Raw genomic sequence first — 21,174 nt, forward strand, 5'->3', positions numbered from 1 at the left:
TCCTTCTTTTTTCCTTCAGGCTTAGAGGGAACATGTTACATGGGACTCTCCACCATTTGACCTTAGAACTGAAGAAGCTTCTCGGATGAGAGGTGAAACGTCTTCAAGCAACTTAAAGAAGTCCAGACGCTTTTGTTTGCAAGCTCCTTTGACTACGATGACCTGGATGACTGAGAACCTTCACAGACCTAAAGAGGCAGTGAAAGGTGGAACCTGAAACATTTCAAACTCTACTGCATATCTCCTTGTTTCTGCAGGTCAAGCTTTAATGAGCTTTAGAAAAAGGGTTTAAAAGATCAAAATTATTCAAAAATCAATCACTCAAAGATGGTGGCAGCTTTAAATATATTATCCTTCATCATTTTTCCATTAAATAGTCAGCAATGAATCAAATGTTAGGATTCAAAAACACCACTGAAAGTTTGTCTGAAATGTGATATAGACTTGATTGTTTCAGTTTTTTAGTAACAATTTTAACATTTTAGTAGTACTGAAATAGATTTTTTTTGTGTTTTATTATCCGTAGGCAGTATCACAATATCAAAAAAGCCAATTTTGCAGGTGAATTTTTATATGAAGTCTACTAGGGATGCACCACATTTTCTAAAGTACTCGTACTCGTTAAAAGTCCCCCGATACCGAGGACCGATAGCACGGTCTGAGACCTGTCTATGTTTGAGTGGCATGTAAGGGGTTAATCCCACGCTGTGTTGCTGTACCCACGCTTATTTACCCACGCTTATTTACCCATGCTTATTAGCACAGAGGAGCATAGCTGATGCTAAAGCAGTGGGGGCGGAAAATAGTTGGGTATTTTAAACATTCCGCCTTAGCCTACTCCCGCCTCGAGGACATTCAGGGACAGCTCAACCAGCCAATAAAGAGACTGCAGCAGGACGTACAGACGCGCTGGAACAGCACGTATTACATGCTCCAGTCCCTCATTGAGCAAAAGCGAGTGCTGGGCGTGTCCGAGCACGAACTCCCTTACTATCTCACCGCTCACCAATGGGCTCTTATGGAGACGACTGTTCTCGTCCCCTTTGAGGAACTAACTAAAAAAAGTGAGCAGCTACGATGCACTAGCCTCTGATGTCATCCCAGCTGTGACTGTGCTAGTGAGACTTCTAAACAGAGAAACAGATGAACAAATTTAAAATTAAATTTTGTTTTTTTATAATTATTTATAAAAAAACTATTATTATAAATTATTTATATATGGCACGGTGGTTAGCACTGTTGCCGCACAGCAAGAAGATCCTGAGTTAAATTCCACCATCAGGCCGAGGTCTTTCTGTGTGGAGTTTGCATGTTCTCCCTGTGTTTGCGTGGGTTCTCTCCGGGTACTCCGGCTTCCTCCCACCGTCCAAAGACATGCAGCTTGTGGGGATAGGTTAATTGGATAATCCAAATTGCCACTAGGTGTGAATGTGAGTGTGAATGGTTGTCTGTCCCTATGTGTTAGCCCTGCGACAGACTGGCGACCTGTCCAGGATGTACCCTGCCTCTCGCCCTATGACAGCTGGGATAGGCTCCAGCGCCCCCCGCGACCCTGAAAAGGATAAATGGAAGCGAATGGATGGATGGATAATTATTTATTCTGTAATATGTTGCATACAACATGCTTTTCATTTTAAATAAATGTTCTTAATTCCAAACTAGTCCCTTGTTTGTTTGTTTTTTGTTAAATTATAGGACTAAAGCTGTTACCTGCAAATTTAAATCATGTTTTCATTAAGTACTCGGTATCAGCGAGTACTAAATGCAAGTACTCGTACTCATTTCCAAAAAAGTGGTATCGGTGCATCCCTAAAGTCTACTTTTTACCAAACTGTAAACAGAGTGCTATTAACAAGCAAATCATTTTTTGATCTTAGCTACATTAATTGAAAAGGGTTTAACAAAAGTATTGCAAAGATGTTTTTAATATAGATAATATAGATACAACCATTTTTAGACACAGACGCATATTCAGATGCTCAAAATTAATTGGAGAATTCACTAAAACAGTTTCATGGCCAGATGTTTCCTTATTATCTCATGGCAAATTAAGCAGATAAAAGAACTGGAAATTATTCCAACTGCTGAACTTATATTAGTTATATTTTAAATTGAATGCTCAGCATGAGGTCAAATAGAGTTTGATGCAAATTAAAGAGGCCATTAGGACAGCGTATTGTCCCAGATTTCAACAAGCGATTCAATTCTGATTCATAAAGTCCTGATTCAACTCAATCCCGCGCTGGAAGATCAAGATGGCCATCAAGATGGCGCCGCGGATGGTCGCCCTGGTGCTTCAGTGCTTTACTTTTGTTTTGTTTTTGTGCATTTCTTCCGTGTCTGGGCACTCCTCTGGATACTCGTACACCAGAGAAGAGCTCCTTAACTACAGGACTACAACGCCTGTGGATTTATTTCCAATATTTGTCGCATCTGCGGCAGATTTACTGCTGACTCTGACCAGGAAAGCGAGACGCCGAAAGAGAGGGAAGCGAGCCGGCGCACTCGTGCGTTTGAGGAGACGCGGACTGCGAACTGCTCTTCCTGGGATCTTCCTTTCTAATGTACGCTCACTCGGGAATAAGATTGACGAACTGGCCCTGATGAGAAGCATGAACAGAGACTTTGCCTCCTCCTGTGTCTTATGTTTTACGGAGTCGTGGCTCAGTGAGAACATCCCAGACTGCGCGCTCAAGCTGGAGGGCTTCCATCTGCTGCGCGCGGACCGGCAGGCCGCTCTCTCCGGTAAGTCCAAAGGTGGAGGTCTCTGCTTCTACATCAATAGTGGCTGGTGCACAGATGTGACAGTGATTGCTCAGCACTGCTCTTCCTCTCTGGAATATCTTTTTATCCACTGCAAACCGTTTTATTCTCCACGGGAGTTTGCTTCATTCATCCTGGCCGCTGTTTACATCCCGCCAGACGCAGATGCGCAGGCAGCTCAGTGCGCACTCGCGGAGCAGATACTGCACATGGAGCGGACATTCCCGGACTCTCTCATCATTGCTCTTGGGGACTTTAACAAAGCCAATCTGAGCCATGAGCTTCCAAAATATAAGCAGTATATTAAATGCCCGACCAGAGAGGAGAGGACATTGGACCACTGCTACAGCACGATCAGCGGGGCCTATCGCGCGGTGCCCCGCGCTTCACTCGGACTTTCTGACCACGTCATGATCCACCTAATCCCCGCGTACAGACAGAGGCTGAAGCTCTCCAAACCTGTCGTGAGGACTAAAAAACTGTGGAGCAACGAGGCTGTGGAGGAGCTTCGCACGTGTTTGGAGACCACAGACTGGGACACAATGAAGGCTGCTTCTAACAGCTTGGACGAGTCTACGGACACTGTCACCTCCTATATCCACTTCTGTGAGGACAGCATTGTGCCATCACGCACCAGGGTGAGTTATAACAATGACAAACCCTGGTTTACTCCTAAACTCAAAAAGCTGTGGCTGGAAAAGAGAAAGGCGTTCAGAAGCGGAGACAGGGACTGCTACAGAGAGGCCAAGTACAGGTTCACTAAAGAAGTGGACATTGCTAAACATCAGCACTCTGAGAAGATGCAGCAGCAGATCTCAGAGAATGACTCGGCCTCTGTGTGGAAAGGTTTTAGGAATATCACAAACTACAAGCCTAAAACCCCCCACTCCACTGATGACTTGCTCTTAGCCAACACCCTTAACGACTTCTACTGCCGTTTTGACGAGCCATCAGGCAGCCTTCACACCTCCAACGGCCCCAACAATAGAGACACTTTGGACACTAATTCCCCCACCTCTCCCCCCTCCATAGAGCCATCACCACCTTCTAACCGTTCACCTACAACACCCCCCTCCTCACCCCACACAAAAGAGGATTTCACACCACCTCCTCCCACCACAACTCTTCATATTCATGAAGCAGATGTGAGGAAGCAGTTTAAGAACCTGAATGCTCGGAAAGCTCCCGGCCCAGACGGCGTGTCTCCTGCCACCCTCAGACACTGTGCAAACGAGCTGGTCCCAGTGTTTTCTGGCATTTTCAACTCCTCACTGCAGGCATGTCATGTGCCTGCCTGCTTCAAGTCCTCCACCATAATCCCTGTCCCCAAGAAACCTAGGATCACTGGACTAAATGACTACAGACCCGTGGCTCTGACATCTGTGGTCATGAAGTCTTTTGAGCGCCTAGTTCTCTCCCATCTCAGGACCCTCACGGCCCCCCTCCTGGACCCCCTGCAGTTTGCATATAGAGCCAACAGGTCTGTAGACGACGCCATCAACATGGCCCTACACTTCATCCTGCAGCATCTGGACTCCCCAGGAACCTACGCCAGGATCCTGTTTGTGGACTTCAGCTCTGCCTTCAACACCATCCTTCCAGACCATCTCCGAGACAAGCTTTCCCAGATGAATGTGCCTGATCCCATCTGCCGGTGGATCACTGACTTCCTGACGGACAGGAAGCAGCATGTGAGGCTGGGAAAGAATGTCTCGGACTCTCGGACCATCAGCACCAGCTCCCCTCAGGGCTGTGTTCTTTCTCCTCTGCTCTTCTCCCTGTACACCAACTGCTGCACCTCCACCCACCAGTCTGTCAAGCTAATCAAGTTTGCAGATGACACCACCGTTATTGGACTCATCTCGGACGGGGACGAGTCTGCCTACAGGAGAGAGGTTGAACGTCTGGTGTCCTGGTGCAGCCACAACAACCTGGTGCTGAATGCCCAGAAGACAGTGGAGATTATTGTGGACTTCAGGAAGCACACAGCTCCACTCCCCCCCATCATCCTGACTGACACCCCCATCACCTCTGTGGACTCATTCCGCTTCCTGGGTACCACCATCATCCAGGACCTGAAGTGGGAGCCCACCATCACCTCCGTCATTAAGAAAGCCCAGCAGAGGATGTACTTCCTGAGGCAGCTGAAGAAATTCAACCTGCCAACACGGACGATGATGCAGTTCTACACTGCAATCATCGAGTCCATCCTCACCTCCTCCATCACCGTGTGGTACACTGGAGCCACTATCAGGGACAAACAGAGACTGCAGCGTGTTGTGCGCTCTGCTGAGAAGGTGATTGGCTGCAGACTCCCATCTTTGCAGGACCTGTACACCTCCAGGACATTGCGGATCTCAGCTGACCCTTCTCACCCTGGACACAGTCTGTTTGACCTGCTCCCCTCAGGCAGGAGGCTCCGGTCCATTCGCACCAGAACCTCTCGCCATAAGAACAGTTTCTTCCCCTCTGCTGTTGGACACATGAACAATAACCATATGACTGTACCCACCACTAACACATGACCCTACGCTGTGTTCACTGCATCATTCCATGATTGGCACTGATCACCACCTGCACTCATGTATATATCTTTCAACGTAGCACTCTTAATTCTTATTCTCATGTATATATCTCATGTATATCTCATGCACATATCTTTCCACGTAGCACTTTTAATTCTTATCCCTACTTTTATTTTTTTCCATGTCTATTTAAGTGCTATTTATGACACTATGTTTGCACTGAAGCACCGCAGCAATTTCCTAATGTTGTAAACCTGCTCAACATTTGGCAATAAACCCCTTTCTGATTCTGATTCTGATTCTGGAAGCAAAACAGCCAAAATAAGAGAAAATTTATATCAATTTTTTTTCAAACATGAAACGTTGTTTTACACTTCTTTTACTGCTGGTTCAATGAATTCTGGTTGGAGAGTGACAAAACCTGCAGTTTCAGAATCTGTGAGATGTCCACTTTAGCACCCGACGGTGTGAACAATCGCACTTTGTGTTTACATTTTTGCGGAGTCCATTCACCTGCTCTTTAAGGCAGCTGTTGGAGTACTTTTGTGTACTCTTACCTGAGATTTTGGCATTTCTGGAAAACAACCATTTATATTTAAAAAATGATTTTCACGTTTTAAGAATCTATATCAGATTATTCAAATTAAATTAAATTTGAATTGGGAAATTGATTTTTCTAAATCCTAGAGGCCATCACTGGAATAAACAAACAAACCTACCCTATAAGGTAAAGTCTCCACAGCCGACTCTGTGCAGTGACAACAAGGGCGTAGATTTGGCTTTGGCATTGGTGGAGACGGATGATTCAACCACCGAACCCTGCCCTGTTTCTTATTTTTTCCTTTTTCTCTTTACTTCTTGATAAAAAAAAGGAGAAATATACTTGCCTACATATGCTATTCTACATGCTTTTAAACCATTTAAAATTATAATTCATAGTTTTATATGTGAATTATATAACGTTAAATTACTATTAAACAAATGACTGATATATACAAAAAAACTTGAATTTTACAGTGTTTACTTATTGGATAAAATAAGTTAAATGTCACTGTTATTATTGTCCAAATTCAGAGGCTGCGTCCACCTGAGGACCCGGCCTTTTCGGTCTAAGTGGGCCGGGTCCTCCGAAAGCCGGGGAGACCGGAAATGAGCGACTGTGAAATTGGATATTCTAGCCGTCAGAATTACGTCACCTCTGCCGTCTGCTCCTTGCTGTCTAAAATATAACCGGACACTGGCGTAGATTCTCGACCGTCTCACACTTCTGTTTAATTAGTTTTCTGATTGACATTTATTTAGCTGTGTGAAAACCCCGGAGGAACCCTCCCAAGGGATTAATAAAATTTTATTTAATCTAATCTAATAACTTTAATCTCAGCTAAACCGATTTACTCACGAACAAATAAAACACAGAAAAAGGCCAAACAATAACATGTTTAAGTTATTTGAAGTTTACGCAGCTACATTCTCGCCTGAAAATATGTTAAAAGTTTATTTTGCAACCCAGAAAGATTAATAAGAGTAATATTAAAACTAAGTAGCTGCAGTAGTAGTAGCCATTGTTGGAAACTGGAATTGGCTGGGCCAATCTGGGATATGGTTTTTCAATTTTGTTGCCCAGGTGGAAAATCGGGAGAAATTGGGGAGAATGGTGGCTCCGGGAGATTTTCGGGATTCTCCCGGAAAAATCGGAAGTGTTGGCATGTATGGCCTAGCATAGCCTGTAACGTTATTATGAGGGACACATTTTATGAGTGAGCTTGACTTTAAGTGACTTACAGGTTTCTTTGAAAAATATTTTTTTTAGATTCAGGTCTTTCCTTTTTGCTGCCATCCTCCTCTCCTCCTTGCAGGTCCTCGCAGCGCAGGCTTGCTGCTGCTAAAACTAAACAGAGCTCCCTGAAGGGCACAGTCAATCACATTGGCCATATTTGTCACATGAGGTAGGACTCCAGTTGAGGACGTAATTTAACTCTTTCTGCACAGCTGGGTGAGTGAGACATTGACAGATGTTTTTTTGTTTGTTTGTTTTTTTCTTTCTATCGGGTTTGTTTTTCTTCACTCGAAGAGATCAAATTATTGGTGGGGAGAGTTCAATAATCGCTGTATATTGGTGGGGACATGTCCCTTCCGTCCATGCCAAATCTACGCCCTTGAGTAACAAAAAACAAAAAAACAAACAAATAGAAATTTTGGGCACTGGGGCCCAGAGGGACTCATGGATGTGGAATTCTTTTCATGGTAAGAAGAACTGATTCAAAATTAATCTAGGGAAGTTATGCCTACCTCAAGAGTGTTCCTATCATTGTCTGAGCAGGGTACCGATCAGTACCCAATAGCGCGGCTTTTCATTTTCTGCTTTCTGTTTTAACTTCAGTGAGACTTGGTGATGTCTAAGGAAACTGCAAAGAATTTTCATCTGAGCATTAAAAATAATCCATATACATAAAATTACTTAGAAACCTCTGAAATGGGATACTGTGCATAAAAATGGATATAATTCCTAAACAGTTAATGTAATGTATTTGTTAAACCCCTTGAATTGAAGGTGATATTCTACACTTTAATCACATCTTGATTGTTTGACTTAAAATCAACTTTGGTGGTGTACCAAGGCAAAATTGCAAAAACTTTGGTACTGTAAATAAAAACAAACACAAAACAAAACAGAGGAACCAACTGTATGTACGGCTGACAAGGCTCACCCACCTCCACATCAGACACCTTCATACGGGTTCCCTCCTTGCCAACAAATATGTCGTCCACGTCTACGAGGATGTGACGGTCCAAGGACAAACACAGTCTCTTTCCTGTCAAGTAGGCAATAGCATCCACAAACACTAGCTTGTGAAGCCAGTAGTTGAGATTATTTCCAAAAAGAACTCTTTGAATGCCATCGTGGAGCCCCAAGTCTTGGATTACTGTGGCATGAAGGGCCCGCAAAGGGCTGGGTCCAAAATGCGCCAGTGTATCTGAGGTCTTGGTTCTAGCTAGAAGCACTGGTTCATAGGTAGAATGGTTAGACTGGAAAATGGTCCAGTCATCGCCTGGTAAGGAGCCCTGCTCCATCTGATTAGGCTTGGTGATGTAGAGTAGAGGAGCAGCGGGGTTGATGCGGTAGTCCCTGAGTCCCAAGTGCGAGTGTAGATAGAGAGGAAAGCCTTTGAGCTGTGCACTGAAAGGAGAGTTTTCATTCGCTTTGAAAAAGCCAATGACACCTACTCCATACTCAGCACAATACTTGTCCAGCAAGTCACGGTTCCACGAATCAAGATTGACATATTTCAAGACATTTTCATAGATGATCAAAGTATAGCGTCCACGGTTACGTTCTGTCAATGTGGGCATGTCACCTTTACCAGGAGCAATCTCTGTCCGGTAGTGAAAGCGACTTGACTCCAATATGGCTACAATCTCCTGGCCCAGTTGGGAATAGATGCTCTCTACAAATACCAGAACCACAGGCTCCGTCTTTAAATTATCCTTAACATGGTGTAGTTGTCCCTGGCGCGGAGGAAGAAAAAGTGGTGCCCTCTGGCCACCTGGCCCTCCTTCTGCATCGCCCGTACTTACTCCTAGTGAAATCCCACCACCTCCGCCACAATCACTAAAAGGTAAAGGAGGGGCCTCCTTGATTTTTGGGCTGTTGGAGACATAGTAAGCTAAAAAGGCCATGGACAGCAAGCAGAAGATGATGAGCGCCAGGATGAGGCGATGGAGCTCTAGCTGGCGGACACCTCGCATTAGCTTCCAAACACCCAACCCTGAACCCACCATGGTGTTTGGAGGGTAAAGGCAGGACTGGACAGCAAGAGGCAGTAATGATTAAGGAAGGACAGCAGATAAGGGAAGTAGGAGCAAGAGGAGAGGGGAGTGGAAGAGGAAGATCGAGCAGTAGATACTGGCACCGGGATGTGCTGAAGAATAGCCATTTACACTACGTCACCATGGCCAACATCATCCATTACCTCTTCTGTCCTTATGGCTCAGCAGTGTCAAAAAACAAACAAACAAAAAACTCTGCAACTTCCTTTCTCCAATTTGAAAGGTACCAATACAGGGTCTGAAGAGTAAGAAATGTAAGATGGGTCAATAAAAATGAACACCAACACCAGTGGTCTCTGGCTGAGAACTGGTCGGGGTCTTCAATACCACACCAAAAGTTCAATCTCAAGTTCCTGCCGGTTGGTCAGCAGTTCTTAAAAAGTTTAAGCAGATATTGCACAATGCGAGTGTCTCTTCTTTTGCAGATGCCTGACAAGTCCGTCAGCCATGGAAGCATCAATGCTTGTAGAATGTATTTTGGGGCCGACCCTCCTTGGGACACATTGTCTGTACATTGCCGAAAGACACCTGGAAAATGGGGAGAGACAAGTGGGAGGGTGAGAAAAAGGCAGTGAAAATTACAACAAAGGGTAAGGGGGAAAAATGATTCACTAGACATCAGCTGTTAGTTCTTAGAGCCATTCTCAAAAATTCCATGTTTTCTGTAGCCACAATTACGATATTAAACAGAAGAAAGTACTACTCTACACACACCATGGACAAAGCAAAATCAACTACACATTTTATAGCTTGTGTTCCTCCCCCTCCATTCCCCTAGAATTTACAAAGTACAAAGAAAGTAAATTGTCAATACTCAGCAATGTGCCAATTCTGCATCACTTTAACATCTGTTTCATTGCTACACTAGAAAAAAATCACTTGGTTTAGACGAGAGTTTTAGTGATAGTGAGAGTTTAAGTATAGGAACTCTGGTAGTTACTAGGGGTGGGCGATATAAACGATATACGATAGAAACGATATAAATTTGGCCAACGATAGAGATTTTGACTATAGAGATTGAAAATGTGACGTCACTCAGGGGTAAAACCGCAAAGAATTCTGGGAACTCGTGGCAAGAGGTACTAGCGCACGCAGGCTTTCAATTGAAATCAGTTATACAGCGATAAAAAGAAGCCCAAAAAATGGCAAGAAGCTGTTGTATTATTAACTGCAATAGCCGGTCGCATGACAGCCACGGAAAGCCGACGGGTAAAGAGATCGGTTGTTATCGGATTACGTCGTTGAAGAGAAATTGTTCGAGCCATGTTTCCGAAGTAACAAAGAGGCGACGGATGGTCTGGATTGCAGCCATTCAAAGACCAAATATAACGTCCCAGAACACTCCAGCTCACAGGTTAGTCTGCTCCAAGCATTTCCACAAAGGTCAGTCTGCTGTTGTAGTTAATCCGTCATTTTTCTTAACATAATTGGTGATATAGGTTACAAGCAAGTCTGGCGCTGAACAGAAATTGTGGCGCTATGCTCCTTTGTTTATTGTGCATAAATAGTGAATTGTCCTGACACAATATTGTGTTTCGCTTCTGTTATTATGGTACATTGACAAAAACATGTACTTTTATTCACAGGATAAAACAGGTTTTTTGTATCACTAATTGTCCAGTACGATTACAGCATACAGTATTATTGTCACTGCTACATCTCTGTGATGCGTACCAGAAATTATTTCTACTACTAATTAATTACCGTTGAGCTCAAAGGTTATATTAATAAACGGTTAACAAATGTGTATTTATGACGACGATTTGTGAGGCTGGTAAACTTATGATATGTACGATGGTCTTTACTTTCTACACGGTGCATTTCAAGGTCCTGCACCCATCCGTCGGTAAACTGTACCTGGGCTTGTTGCAGTGACCTGAAGTTTGTCGAGGAGGGAAATTATTTTACTGCTATTGTTAAATAATTGTCATTGCATTAATAATATAATCTGCAGCATGGATATTGCATTCAAAGGTTTAAACAGTGTCTCTTTCAGAAAGACTGAGTTGCAGGCTGACAGGAAGTTGTATGCAGAAGTGAAAGCAGGAAGTTATTTTGAGCCGCAGGCTAAGACGAGGCTTTAACAATGTAACAGATAGCTTTAAGAAGGCCTTAAGCAGTTATGACTATTTTATACACAATGCATATCTGTGCTTATTAAAGAGTTGGAGCTCGGTCAATTAATTGGGGGTCGGAAGCTTTGTTCGGCGCGATGTTCGGACAATCTATTGTGCAAGTGACTTGGAGCCATAGAAGGAATCGCAATACATGCTTACAAAACACTTATATCAGGTCATTTTATATTAAGGTTTTAGTAGAGGTTCTTGGTTAAAACATTTATTTAGTAGAAGACATACACATAGTCTCAGTGAGCTTCTGGTCTGGTAAAAGGTCAGAAGTGCAACAGGTGAATTGAGAAAGAGCATTTGAGGACGAGACACAGACAGTAGGTGAAGAGGTGACACAAAGAGCATGTGAGGTCAACACACACACACACACACACACTTTAAATTAGATTTATTTAGAGGAAGAGGTTAGTTATGTTTGGCTGTAACTGCAAAATTGTCTCGGTAAAAGAGGAACCGTTTCTTGGTGTCTCGGCAAGAAAGAGGAACAAGATAAGAACGGAAAGTACCACGCCATGAAAATAGAAGATGATTTTCTAGGTGAAAAGTCATGATGATGTTGATCTGATCTATGTATAAAATGTGTCTGTGACGTATGAAGGGGCGTCAGTAAACAAACCCTGATGCTATAAAATATCTGTTCATGCTTTGATTAAGTCGAAGACTACTTCCTGTCTGCGTACAGAGTTGTCTTCCCACACGTGTGTTCATTAAAATCATCGTTTGACTTCACCCGGCCGGATCGGTGTGGTTATTCTTCGATCACCTCTTGTACCCTTCCTCAATACTGAATCTTAACATTTGGGGGCTCGTCCGGGATTTGAGGAGGGTGGAGTATTTGATCGTGCGGGAGGCTCCACTATCAGCAAATACATGGTGTGACTGCATGTGAGTGAATGTGAGACTGTATGTGAGTGAGGATGAATTAATGTGGATAAACAATTTGCTTTTACCAGAAAAATTTTTGTTTTATTAGGTGGGGTTAGATTATGAGATTATAGTATATTGTTGGGAGAAGGCCAAATGCTAAAGGGGAAATATTTTTGATGTAACTTAGTTACCATTAATTGTAGAAACACATGACTGATAACTGTTCTGTTTTAAGTTTATTTTTATGACATAGATTGGATCATGAGTGGGGAAAACTGAGCAGTTTTAAGTTTTGTATAGTATCTTGACACATGAAATGTATCAAGATAAAGGGGGGTTTAGGGTTTAATAATTTAATTGTTTAATAATTTAGGATCATTATCAGAAGACACAACTTAAATACACCCAGAGCACGGGGAGAACACAGACATAACAGGCTGGGGGAAACATGGAATAAACACAAAGAGAGACGAGAGCTCATAAATACACAGAGGGGCACAAGGGGGTAAGAGTCACAAAGGGAAAAAACACTTAGGGAACACCACAACAGGACACCTCAGAAAACCTGGCCTAAATAAGGAGCGAAAATACAAGGAACCAAGAATGCTGGGCCAACATGGCCCAGGACTATGACAGAACTGAATTCTGGTTAGAAGATACAATGCCGGTTTTTCAAAGTTTTTCAAAGCTGTGAATAAATTTTAGAGGGAAAACTAGTGAGGGTTGAAGGAGTAGAACAGGTTTGATTTCTTTTTTGATTTTTAGAAGAAGTGGTTATAATGTAGGCTTACACATACAGATATTACATAGGAGGTATTTTTAGGATAAAGGGGGAGCTTCTACGTAGAAATGATTTTTATACATATTGCATTTTGTGCTTTTAAAGGAGTTGTGGCTCAAATTTGTCTCTGGAGGGTCACGAGCCTTTGGCTAGCGCTATGATTAGCCAATCTACTGTGAGGATAATATGAGTTCATGAAGGATTGCACACGCTTACAGACACAGAGTTAAGAAACACACATGACAGTATTGATTCCAGGCAAAAGGCCTTAAATTCACTTAGCTTTTAACTGAACTTAAAGAAGGACCAAAGAGGAAGGAAAGCATATGTTTTGGTTAAGTCTGATACATTAGAATTAGAAGGTATTGTTACATTAAAAGGAGCAAAATGAAATAAAAAGGCTATACCAAAACAGGTGATAATATAGGAAATGTGAGGTTAAAATGAAGTTAGTGTTAACACATAGGAGTTGTTTCAAGGCAGCATTTAGCTATGATGAAATGTATACAGGAGTAATTGCTTATATGCTTGAACTTAATTGATTAAAGTGGTTGTTTTCTTTTGGAGTAGATTAACTTGCAGCAGCGACAACTTGTGCACAGGATGTTGATGATCAGATAAGGGAAAATAGAGCGAGCAACTGGACGTGAAAGCAGGGCTTAAAGAGTTCTAAAGGGATGAGTAACGTTGAAGAGTATACATAAATACAAGTCAATAAGTTAAGAAGATAATTAGGATCAGGCTTTTGATTAAAGAGTCCCAGATAGGATAAGTTAGGGAGATGCAGGAAAAGGTGTTTTGTTTCCTTTACAGAAGATCTCGGCGACCACAGGAGGGGCGAGGATCCTGGAGATCTCGAGGTTCGAGACCACCAGAGAAGGGTCTGCGTGAGGACACAATGTATTGTGACCTCTGGTGTTCCAGAGGTCAAAAGGGGGAGTGTCGAGGAGGGAAATTATTTTACTGCTATTGTTAAATAATTGTCATTGCATTAATAATATAATCTGCAGCATGGATATTGCATTCAAAGGTTTAAACAGTGTCTCTTTCAGAAAGACTGAGTTGCAGGCTGACAGGAAGTTGTATGCAGAAGTGAAAGCAGGAAGTTATTTTGAGCCGCAGGCTAAGACGAGGCTTTAACAATGTAACAGATAGCTTTAAGAAGGCCTTAAGCAGTTATGACTATTTTATACACAATGCATATCTGTGCTTATTAAAGAGTTGGAGCTCGGTCAATTAATTGGGGGTCGGAAGCTTTGTTCGGCGCGATGTTCGGACAATCTATTGTGCAAGTGACTTGGAGCCATAGAAGGAATCGCAATACATGCTTACAAAACACTTATATCAGGTCATTTTATATTAAGGTTTTAGTAGAGGTTCTTGGTTAAAACATTTATTTAGTAGAAGACATACACATAGTCTCAGTGAGCTTCTGGTCTGGTAAAAGGTCAGAAGTGCAACAGGTGAATTGAGAAAGAGCATTTGAGGACGAGACACAGACAGTAGGTGAAGAGGTGACACAAAGAGCATGTGAGGTCAACACACACACACACACACACACTTTAAATTAGATTTATTTAGAGGAAGAGGTTAGTTATGTTTGGCTGTAACTGCAAAATTGTCTCGGTAAAAGAGGAACCGTTTCTTGGTGTCTCGGCAAGAAAGAGGAACAAGATAAGAACGGAAAGTACCACGCCATGAAAATAGAAGATGATTTTCTAGGTGAAAAGTCATGATGATGTTGATCTGATCTATGTATAAAATGTGTCTGTGACGTATGAAGGGGCGTCAGTAAACAAACCCTGATGCTATAAAATATCTGTTCATGCTTTGATTAAGTCGAAGACTACTTCCTGTCTGCGTACAGAGTTGTCTTCCCACACGTGTGTTCATTAAAATCATCGTTTGACTTCACCCGGCCGGATCGGTGTGGTTATTCTTCGATCACCTCTTGTACCCTTCCTCAATACTGAATCTTAACAAGTTACTAAACTTCATGAGTGTATGCACTCACTCCAAGAACCGTATAATTATAAATATGAGCGTGGTGAAGTTGGGCAGCACGCTAACGTATTTTGTCCCTCTGTGTGCTCGTAAGGATCTAACACTTTCACTGGTTTGATTTTTTTCCTCGTATCTTTTCTTTGACTTTTCATTAAGTCTGTCTTTGTACGGACCGGCATTGTTCTCCTTCGTTTTGTACATACCTTTTTGGGGGGCAAAGAAAAAGCAAGAATTTATTGGAACCGAAGAATGAACGTTTTGCGGTGCTGCAAATGCTTGCATTTGATGCAGGTACTTGGATTGTTTTGCCACGAGTTACCGGCATGCAATGCGCGAAAGTCACGTGGTCTGTCAATCTCTATACCGCTCTAGCGCGATAGCGCATGTTGATGATGTCATCAAGCTGCGCCTGTTTTGGTCGAAAGCATCGCAGCGGCTACAACCATTATCATCTGCAAATTATGCCGGGCGACAGTCACAGCAAAGAGATGAAGCACTCTTGAAATATGGGGAAAGCCAAAAACTGCGCTTCCTCCACTTCCGTAACATTGATTCATTAATGTTGAATTCTCTCGCAGCTGTTCTGTTCCCATGTTGTTGCAGGATATTAATGACTAACCTCGTATTGTGGATGAATAATCTCAGTTGTTCTCCTGACTGAAGTTTGGCCCGTGTATAGCATCCTGCCATGCGATTGCATTTGTCCCTGACCACCAGAATCCCTCACGTTAACTTTTATCGAGTGGAAAAAAAGTTGGCGTTCATCCTCCAGCTTCACTGTGCTAATGTTATGCTAACATAGCTGTGTCGCTAGCAATCACGTAGCACAACATTATATACCAGGTAGTCCAACTTCAGTAACCCTAACTTTTAGGTTTATGTAAGTATGTCTGTGAAGGTTCTCGGTCATAGTAATCTAAGGAAATTGGAAAGAAAAGCTTTTTTAAAAATGTTTTTTAATTAATTAATTAATTTTTTAGGTCTGACACTTTTTTTTTGTCTTCCCTTTGCCAGGGTCGCAGCGTTTTCTTGGGAGAAATGTTTCGTCACTCATCCAAGGAACTAGGTACTTCAGTCACCGTTTATAAGGTTGGGGAAACCTGCAGACAGCTGAGTCTGATGAGTGACAAAACATTTCTCCACTGAAAATGCTACTCTAGATCAACACAATCCCCTTTTTGGTCATGCTGAGATATGCCAATTTTGAGGCAACATCTAAATAAATAATTTAGACTACAGAAATGAGAACAAATGAAGCATTTCTGAAAATAAAGTGTCTTAAGAGAGAAACAGTTTATTCCTAAGATGTTTGTTATGTGAAGGCAATAGGGCATACTTTTACTCAAGACTTTTGCACAATACTGTCTCAATGAAAATTTGAGAAAACACTGATTACACAGATAAAATGTATCAGGATAAGATCTGTAGATGACTATAGTTCTGATCGAAAGTTTAAGATCACTTCAAAATGCTTGTTGATGGAGCTGCAGAAGCTGGTGACACCTAGCATAATCAGCCGGATGATTGACACTTACATGCTCATGCAAGTTAGCCGTGTTTGAATACTTTGCTTACACACCGCTTTGGTCATGTTTGGAAACTTGATTTCTGTTTAGGGGGTGTTGGCAGGTTTTTTTTTGGAGGTGTGATCCTAAACTTTTGATCAGGTGTAAAAACAGCCTGTTTCAGTTTAAGCATTGTTTTCAATAAATTGCATGATTGAAAAATATTTCATCTCACTCCCATTTCTTCTTGTTGCATGTTAAAACTCTACTTTAACCCTGTTAAGATCCAAACATGCAAAATAAGATTTTTTGCCATTTTTCAAGTGGTCTTAAACTTTTGATCGGCACTGTAGTATAACTCTGATGCCTCTAGAACATGAAGATGGACTAAAGTTGAATAAGGAATAAAATGTACTGACATTACTTGAACAGCTTTCCATCCACAGTTGCAAGTCCTTCAGCTCAACATTGGTGCCACCATCTGAAAAAGGAAAGATGAGATAGGAGTGATTAAGATAGTGAGCATAGGAGTACAGAAAAAAAAATACAGAAAATTCAAGTTATTAGAATAGAATAGAATTCAACTTTATTGTCATTGCACATGCACAGGTACAGGGCAACGAAATGCAGTTTGCATCCATCCAGAAGTGCTTTAGTGATATAGATATATTACAATATATATATTAGCAATAATATAGATATGTGAGTATATTACAGAAATGGGTCTATTACGGTATGTTATAATGTACACGGTATGAAGTATGTTGTGAATATTCTATAACTATAAGTATGTACAGGCTGTAGTGAGTACAAGCTATGTACAGGCTATGAACAGGATATAAATATGAAAAACTATACAGAATATGAAATAAATAACTTTACAGAATCTGAGATATACAGCTATACAGAAATGGGAACTGTGCAAGTTGTAAACAGTTGTAGGGTTAAAGATTATCGAATGTACAGAATGATTATTTACACAGAGCTATACAGTAGTGCAGTTAAGATAAGTGAGGGTGTGGATAGTTTCTACAGAGGCTATATAAAGTGCTAGTGGTTGTGAGTGGCGGTTCAGTCCATGTTATTATTGTGTGTTTGAGGGTACAGTTGTCCATTGTGGGTGTGTGTGTGTTCAGTCCATGTGTTAACGTGGGTCAGATGTCAGGAGGCAGAGTTCAGGAGTCTGACAGCTGTGGGGAAGAAGCTGTTCCGGTACCTGGTGGTCTTAGTCCGGAGGCTCCTGTAGCGCCTCCCAGAGGGCAGGAGGGTGAAGAGTCCATGTGATGGGTGACTGGGGTCTTTGATGATTTTCCCAGCCCTTTTCAGACACCGCTTCCTGTAGATGTCTTTCATGGCAGGAAGTGGTGCTCTGGCGATGCGCTGGGCAGTTTTCACGACCCTCTGCAACGCCTTCCGGTCCGAGGCAGAGCAGTTCCCGTACCAGACTGTTATACAGTTGGTCAGGATGCTCTCGATGGTGCAACGTAGAGCTGGGCGATATGAGATTTTTTCATATCACGATATGTTTTTTTTTTCATTTCAGGCGATAACGATATCTATCACGATATAAGCCAAATAACTATATTTGTAAGATTTAATTGTGCCGTTGCTCACAAGTAAAATGTGAAATAATCAGCACCTTGTTTTTATTTAAATATTTATTTCCCATAATAAGTTCATCCATTAAGCGGACGCGAATGGATGGATGAAGTTCAACAGGGTAGATGTACTTAAGGAACATGAGACTTAAATAAATAAATAAAGGCAAATATTGCAAACTACACAAAAGGCAGCCGCTAAAGCGTTTAAGTTTCAAAATAGAACAAACGAAACAGACTACTAAATTGTCAATTCCACTTAGAAACAAAATATTAATTCTAAAGATAAATCTTTGTTTGTTTTACAGAAGAACAGACAAAACTGACTAACTTTTGTCAATATCAAATAAACTGAGAACTAAAAGGAAATTCTCAATCTCTCCTTGTTGTATAGCTTAGCTTTTCAAACAGTTTTAACAGTTACTTTAGTCTGACGAATTAGCGCTTCCAGTCAGAGACTGAGGCTACGTCCACACGTACGCGGGTATTTTTGAAAACGGAGATTTTCCGTTTTCGTTTTAAAAAAATAATCCCGTCCACACATAAAGGCTGAAATGAAGGAAAACGCTGCTATGAACATGCCAAAGCAGCAGGTGGCGCTAGATTCCTAACCATGCAGAAATGTTGGCCAATCAGAAGTCTAGAAGCCTCGGTGGGAAAAAGTAAACAAAGCTGGGGCATAGAAGCAGAACCGAGTCGTATGTGTGGAGGGACAGTAACTGTGTGTATATGTAAGCATTTAAACACTGCAGAGAGTAGAATTAACAGTAACAGTATTGTAGAAATTCATTTCACCGAAACAATAACGTGGCGCACAGTGTGCACCAGTTTATTGTATTTCCAGACTTGCTTTCGGCACAATTTACAGTGCACGCTACTCTGTTTTTTGTCAGACTTGAAATAGCCGAAATACCTTCACACTACGGAACTTCTATGGCTCTTCCGTTTGACAATCTCTCCGGCATTGGAACCATCATCTGTTTTCTCTTCGGTCACGCTCGGTTGATTTTTCTAGTCGGCACACTCATTTCCTCCATTACCCGCTGGCTGCTTCCCAAACAAACACACGTGCAGCTTGGCACTTGTGCTGTACGTAACAAGTCACGCGATGTGACGCTGTGGCTGTGATTGGTTCGGCTCTGCGCTACTTAATTTGGATTGGCTGGTCTTTTTTTTTTTTTTTTTTTTTTTAAGAGGAGAAGAGCGGCGAGGTCTATCGCGATAGTTTCTCTATCGAGTAAAAGTTATATCGCGATACATATCATTATCGTTCTATCGCCCAGCTCTAGTGCAACGATAGAAGTTCACCAGGATGTCTGAGGACAGGTGGTTCTTCCTCAGAGTCCTCAAGAAGAAGAGGCGCTGGTGAGCCTTCTTGACCAGCTTGGAGCAGTTGGTCGTCCAGGTGAGATCCTCGGAGATGTGGACTCCCAGGAACTTGAAGCTGCTCACACGCTCCACAGCCGTCCCCTTAATGTGGATGGGTGGATGTGGGTCAGCATTCCTCCTGTAGTCCACGATGAGCTCCTTGGTCTTCTCGGTGTTAAGCAGCAGGTTGGTTCTGTCGCACCACTCAGCCAGACGATCCACCTCATCGTTGTCACTGATGAGGCCAATCACCGTGGTGTCATCTGCAAACTTAATGATGGTGTTGGAACCATCAGCAGGTCTGCAGTCGTGGGTGAAGAGGGAGTAGAGGAAAGGGCTCATCACACAGCCTTGTGGTACACCGGTGTTCATCGTGATGGTAGATGAGCAGCGGTTATCCAGCCGGACATGTTGGGGGCGGTTGGTCAGGAAGTCCAGTAACCATTTGCACATGAGGGAACTGATGCCCAGGTCTGTCAGTTTCCTGATGAGTTGTGAGGGGTGGATTGTATTGAATGTTGAACTGAAGTCTATAAACAGCATTCTGGTGTAGGTGTTGTTGTTGTCCAGGTGTGAGAGGACAGAGTGCAGTGCGATGGAGACTGCATCCTCTGTGCTCCTGTTCTGGCGGTATGCGAATTGGTGGGGGTCCAGGGTGGGGGGGAGACAGGATTTGAAGTGTGCTAGGACCAGCTGCTCTAAGCACTTAGTGATGATGGGGGTGAGTGCTACTGGGTGGTAGTCATTGAGGCAAGATGGGTTGGAGTTTTTGGGTATCGGGACGATGGAGGTGGATTTGAAGCAGGCCAGTAGGCGAAACCCTAATAATTTTGATCGTGACCTTTCTTCTGGTATCAAAAGTAGTCTCCTTGTACAGGTGGCTGCCATCATACCTGTTGCTTGTGTAGCTTTTCTTATTACACTTTTATTCTCCAGTCAACTCTCCTTGAAATGCTACAATACAACACTCTGAACAGTCAGCCTTTTAAAGCAGTTGAGTTCAGGCTGTTGCTTGCATCGGAAGTCAAAAACCTCCAAGCTGTAATCTTTCAGGCAGAGGAGTGACTTTCCATTGTGAGATTAAACATGTGTGAATCATGCCATCAGATGATATTTAAATTTGACCAATCACTACCCTACCCTGTCCATTCTGAGAATAAGAAAAAGTTAGGGGTGGGGTTGGACTTTATTCGTACAGAAAGGCAAAATGAAATAATGTCATACTCTAAGATACTGGATTTCTTATGTTCATGATCTATAAGCAATAACCATCAAAATTAAAACAAAGACTCTAAGTAGTTCACATAATATACAAGCCTTTAATTAAATCACATAAAAATGTAATGATATTCAAATTTTTGTGACACACCATTTATTCATTCATGAGCTCCTGTTGAGGAGGTACAGGGAGCCACACTGCACACCTTTAAGGTCAGTCCGTGAAAATATTGTCAGATATAAACTGGTCTGTGGCACAAAAAAGGTGGGGACTGCTGGTTTATAGGTCCTATCCACTGAAGATCAAAAATGCAAGGAAATGCATTAATTGATACTGATCAATATTACTATTGGATCATATCTAACTGTGTTGACACTAAAAGTGCCATTTTCAACTACCGGTACTCCAGCTGACACAGAACTTTACACGGCCCCTCCCCTCAATAGCATGAACACAGATGCACACCTTAATGCTAGTCAAATAACAATAATAACAAATCCCTGTTCATTGCTATGAACAAATGCATGTTTGTGCAACAGGTATGCAGGTTTATGTGTATATGAGCCTGTTTAAAATCCCTAACTGTG

At 42.3% G+C, this 21,174-nt stretch overlaps 1 protein-coding gene and 1 long non-coding RNA gene across 2 annotated transcripts in view; one reads left to right on the plus strand and one right to left on the minus strand.

Annotated features, from left to right (window-relative positions):
- Window positions 1-21,174, minus strand: part of LOC309719945 (bifunctional heparan sulfate N-deacetylase/N-sulfotransferase 2-like) — a 57,447-nt gene that overhangs the window by 27,863 nt on the left and 8,410 nt on the right. Inside the window, exons 2-3 of the mRNA XM_082556376.1 lie at window positions 16,822-16,883; window positions 8,001-9,644 (exon numbers count right to left, since the gene is read on the minus strand). Coding sequence (XP_082412502.1) covers window positions 8,001-9,068 — 1,068 coding nt within the window. The 5' untranslated portion in view covers window positions 9,069-9,644; window positions 16,822-16,883. The remainder of the gene's footprint in view (window positions 1-8,000; window positions 9,645-16,821; window positions 16,884-21,174) is intronic.
- LOC309719946 lies at window positions 12,080-14,807 on the plus strand. The gene is made up of 2 exons (XR_014280366.1): window positions 12,080-14,356; window positions 14,408-14,807. It is a non-coding gene; the product is annotated as an uncharacterized lncRNA (long non-coding RNA).

This window comes from Aulonocara stuartgranti, assembly GCF_965226115.1.
Source record: "Aulonocara stuartgranti genome assembly, chromosome: 13".
NCBI classification, from domain to species: Eukaryota; Metazoa; Chordata; class Actinopteri; order Cichliformes; family Cichlidae; genus Aulonocara; species Aulonocara stuartgranti.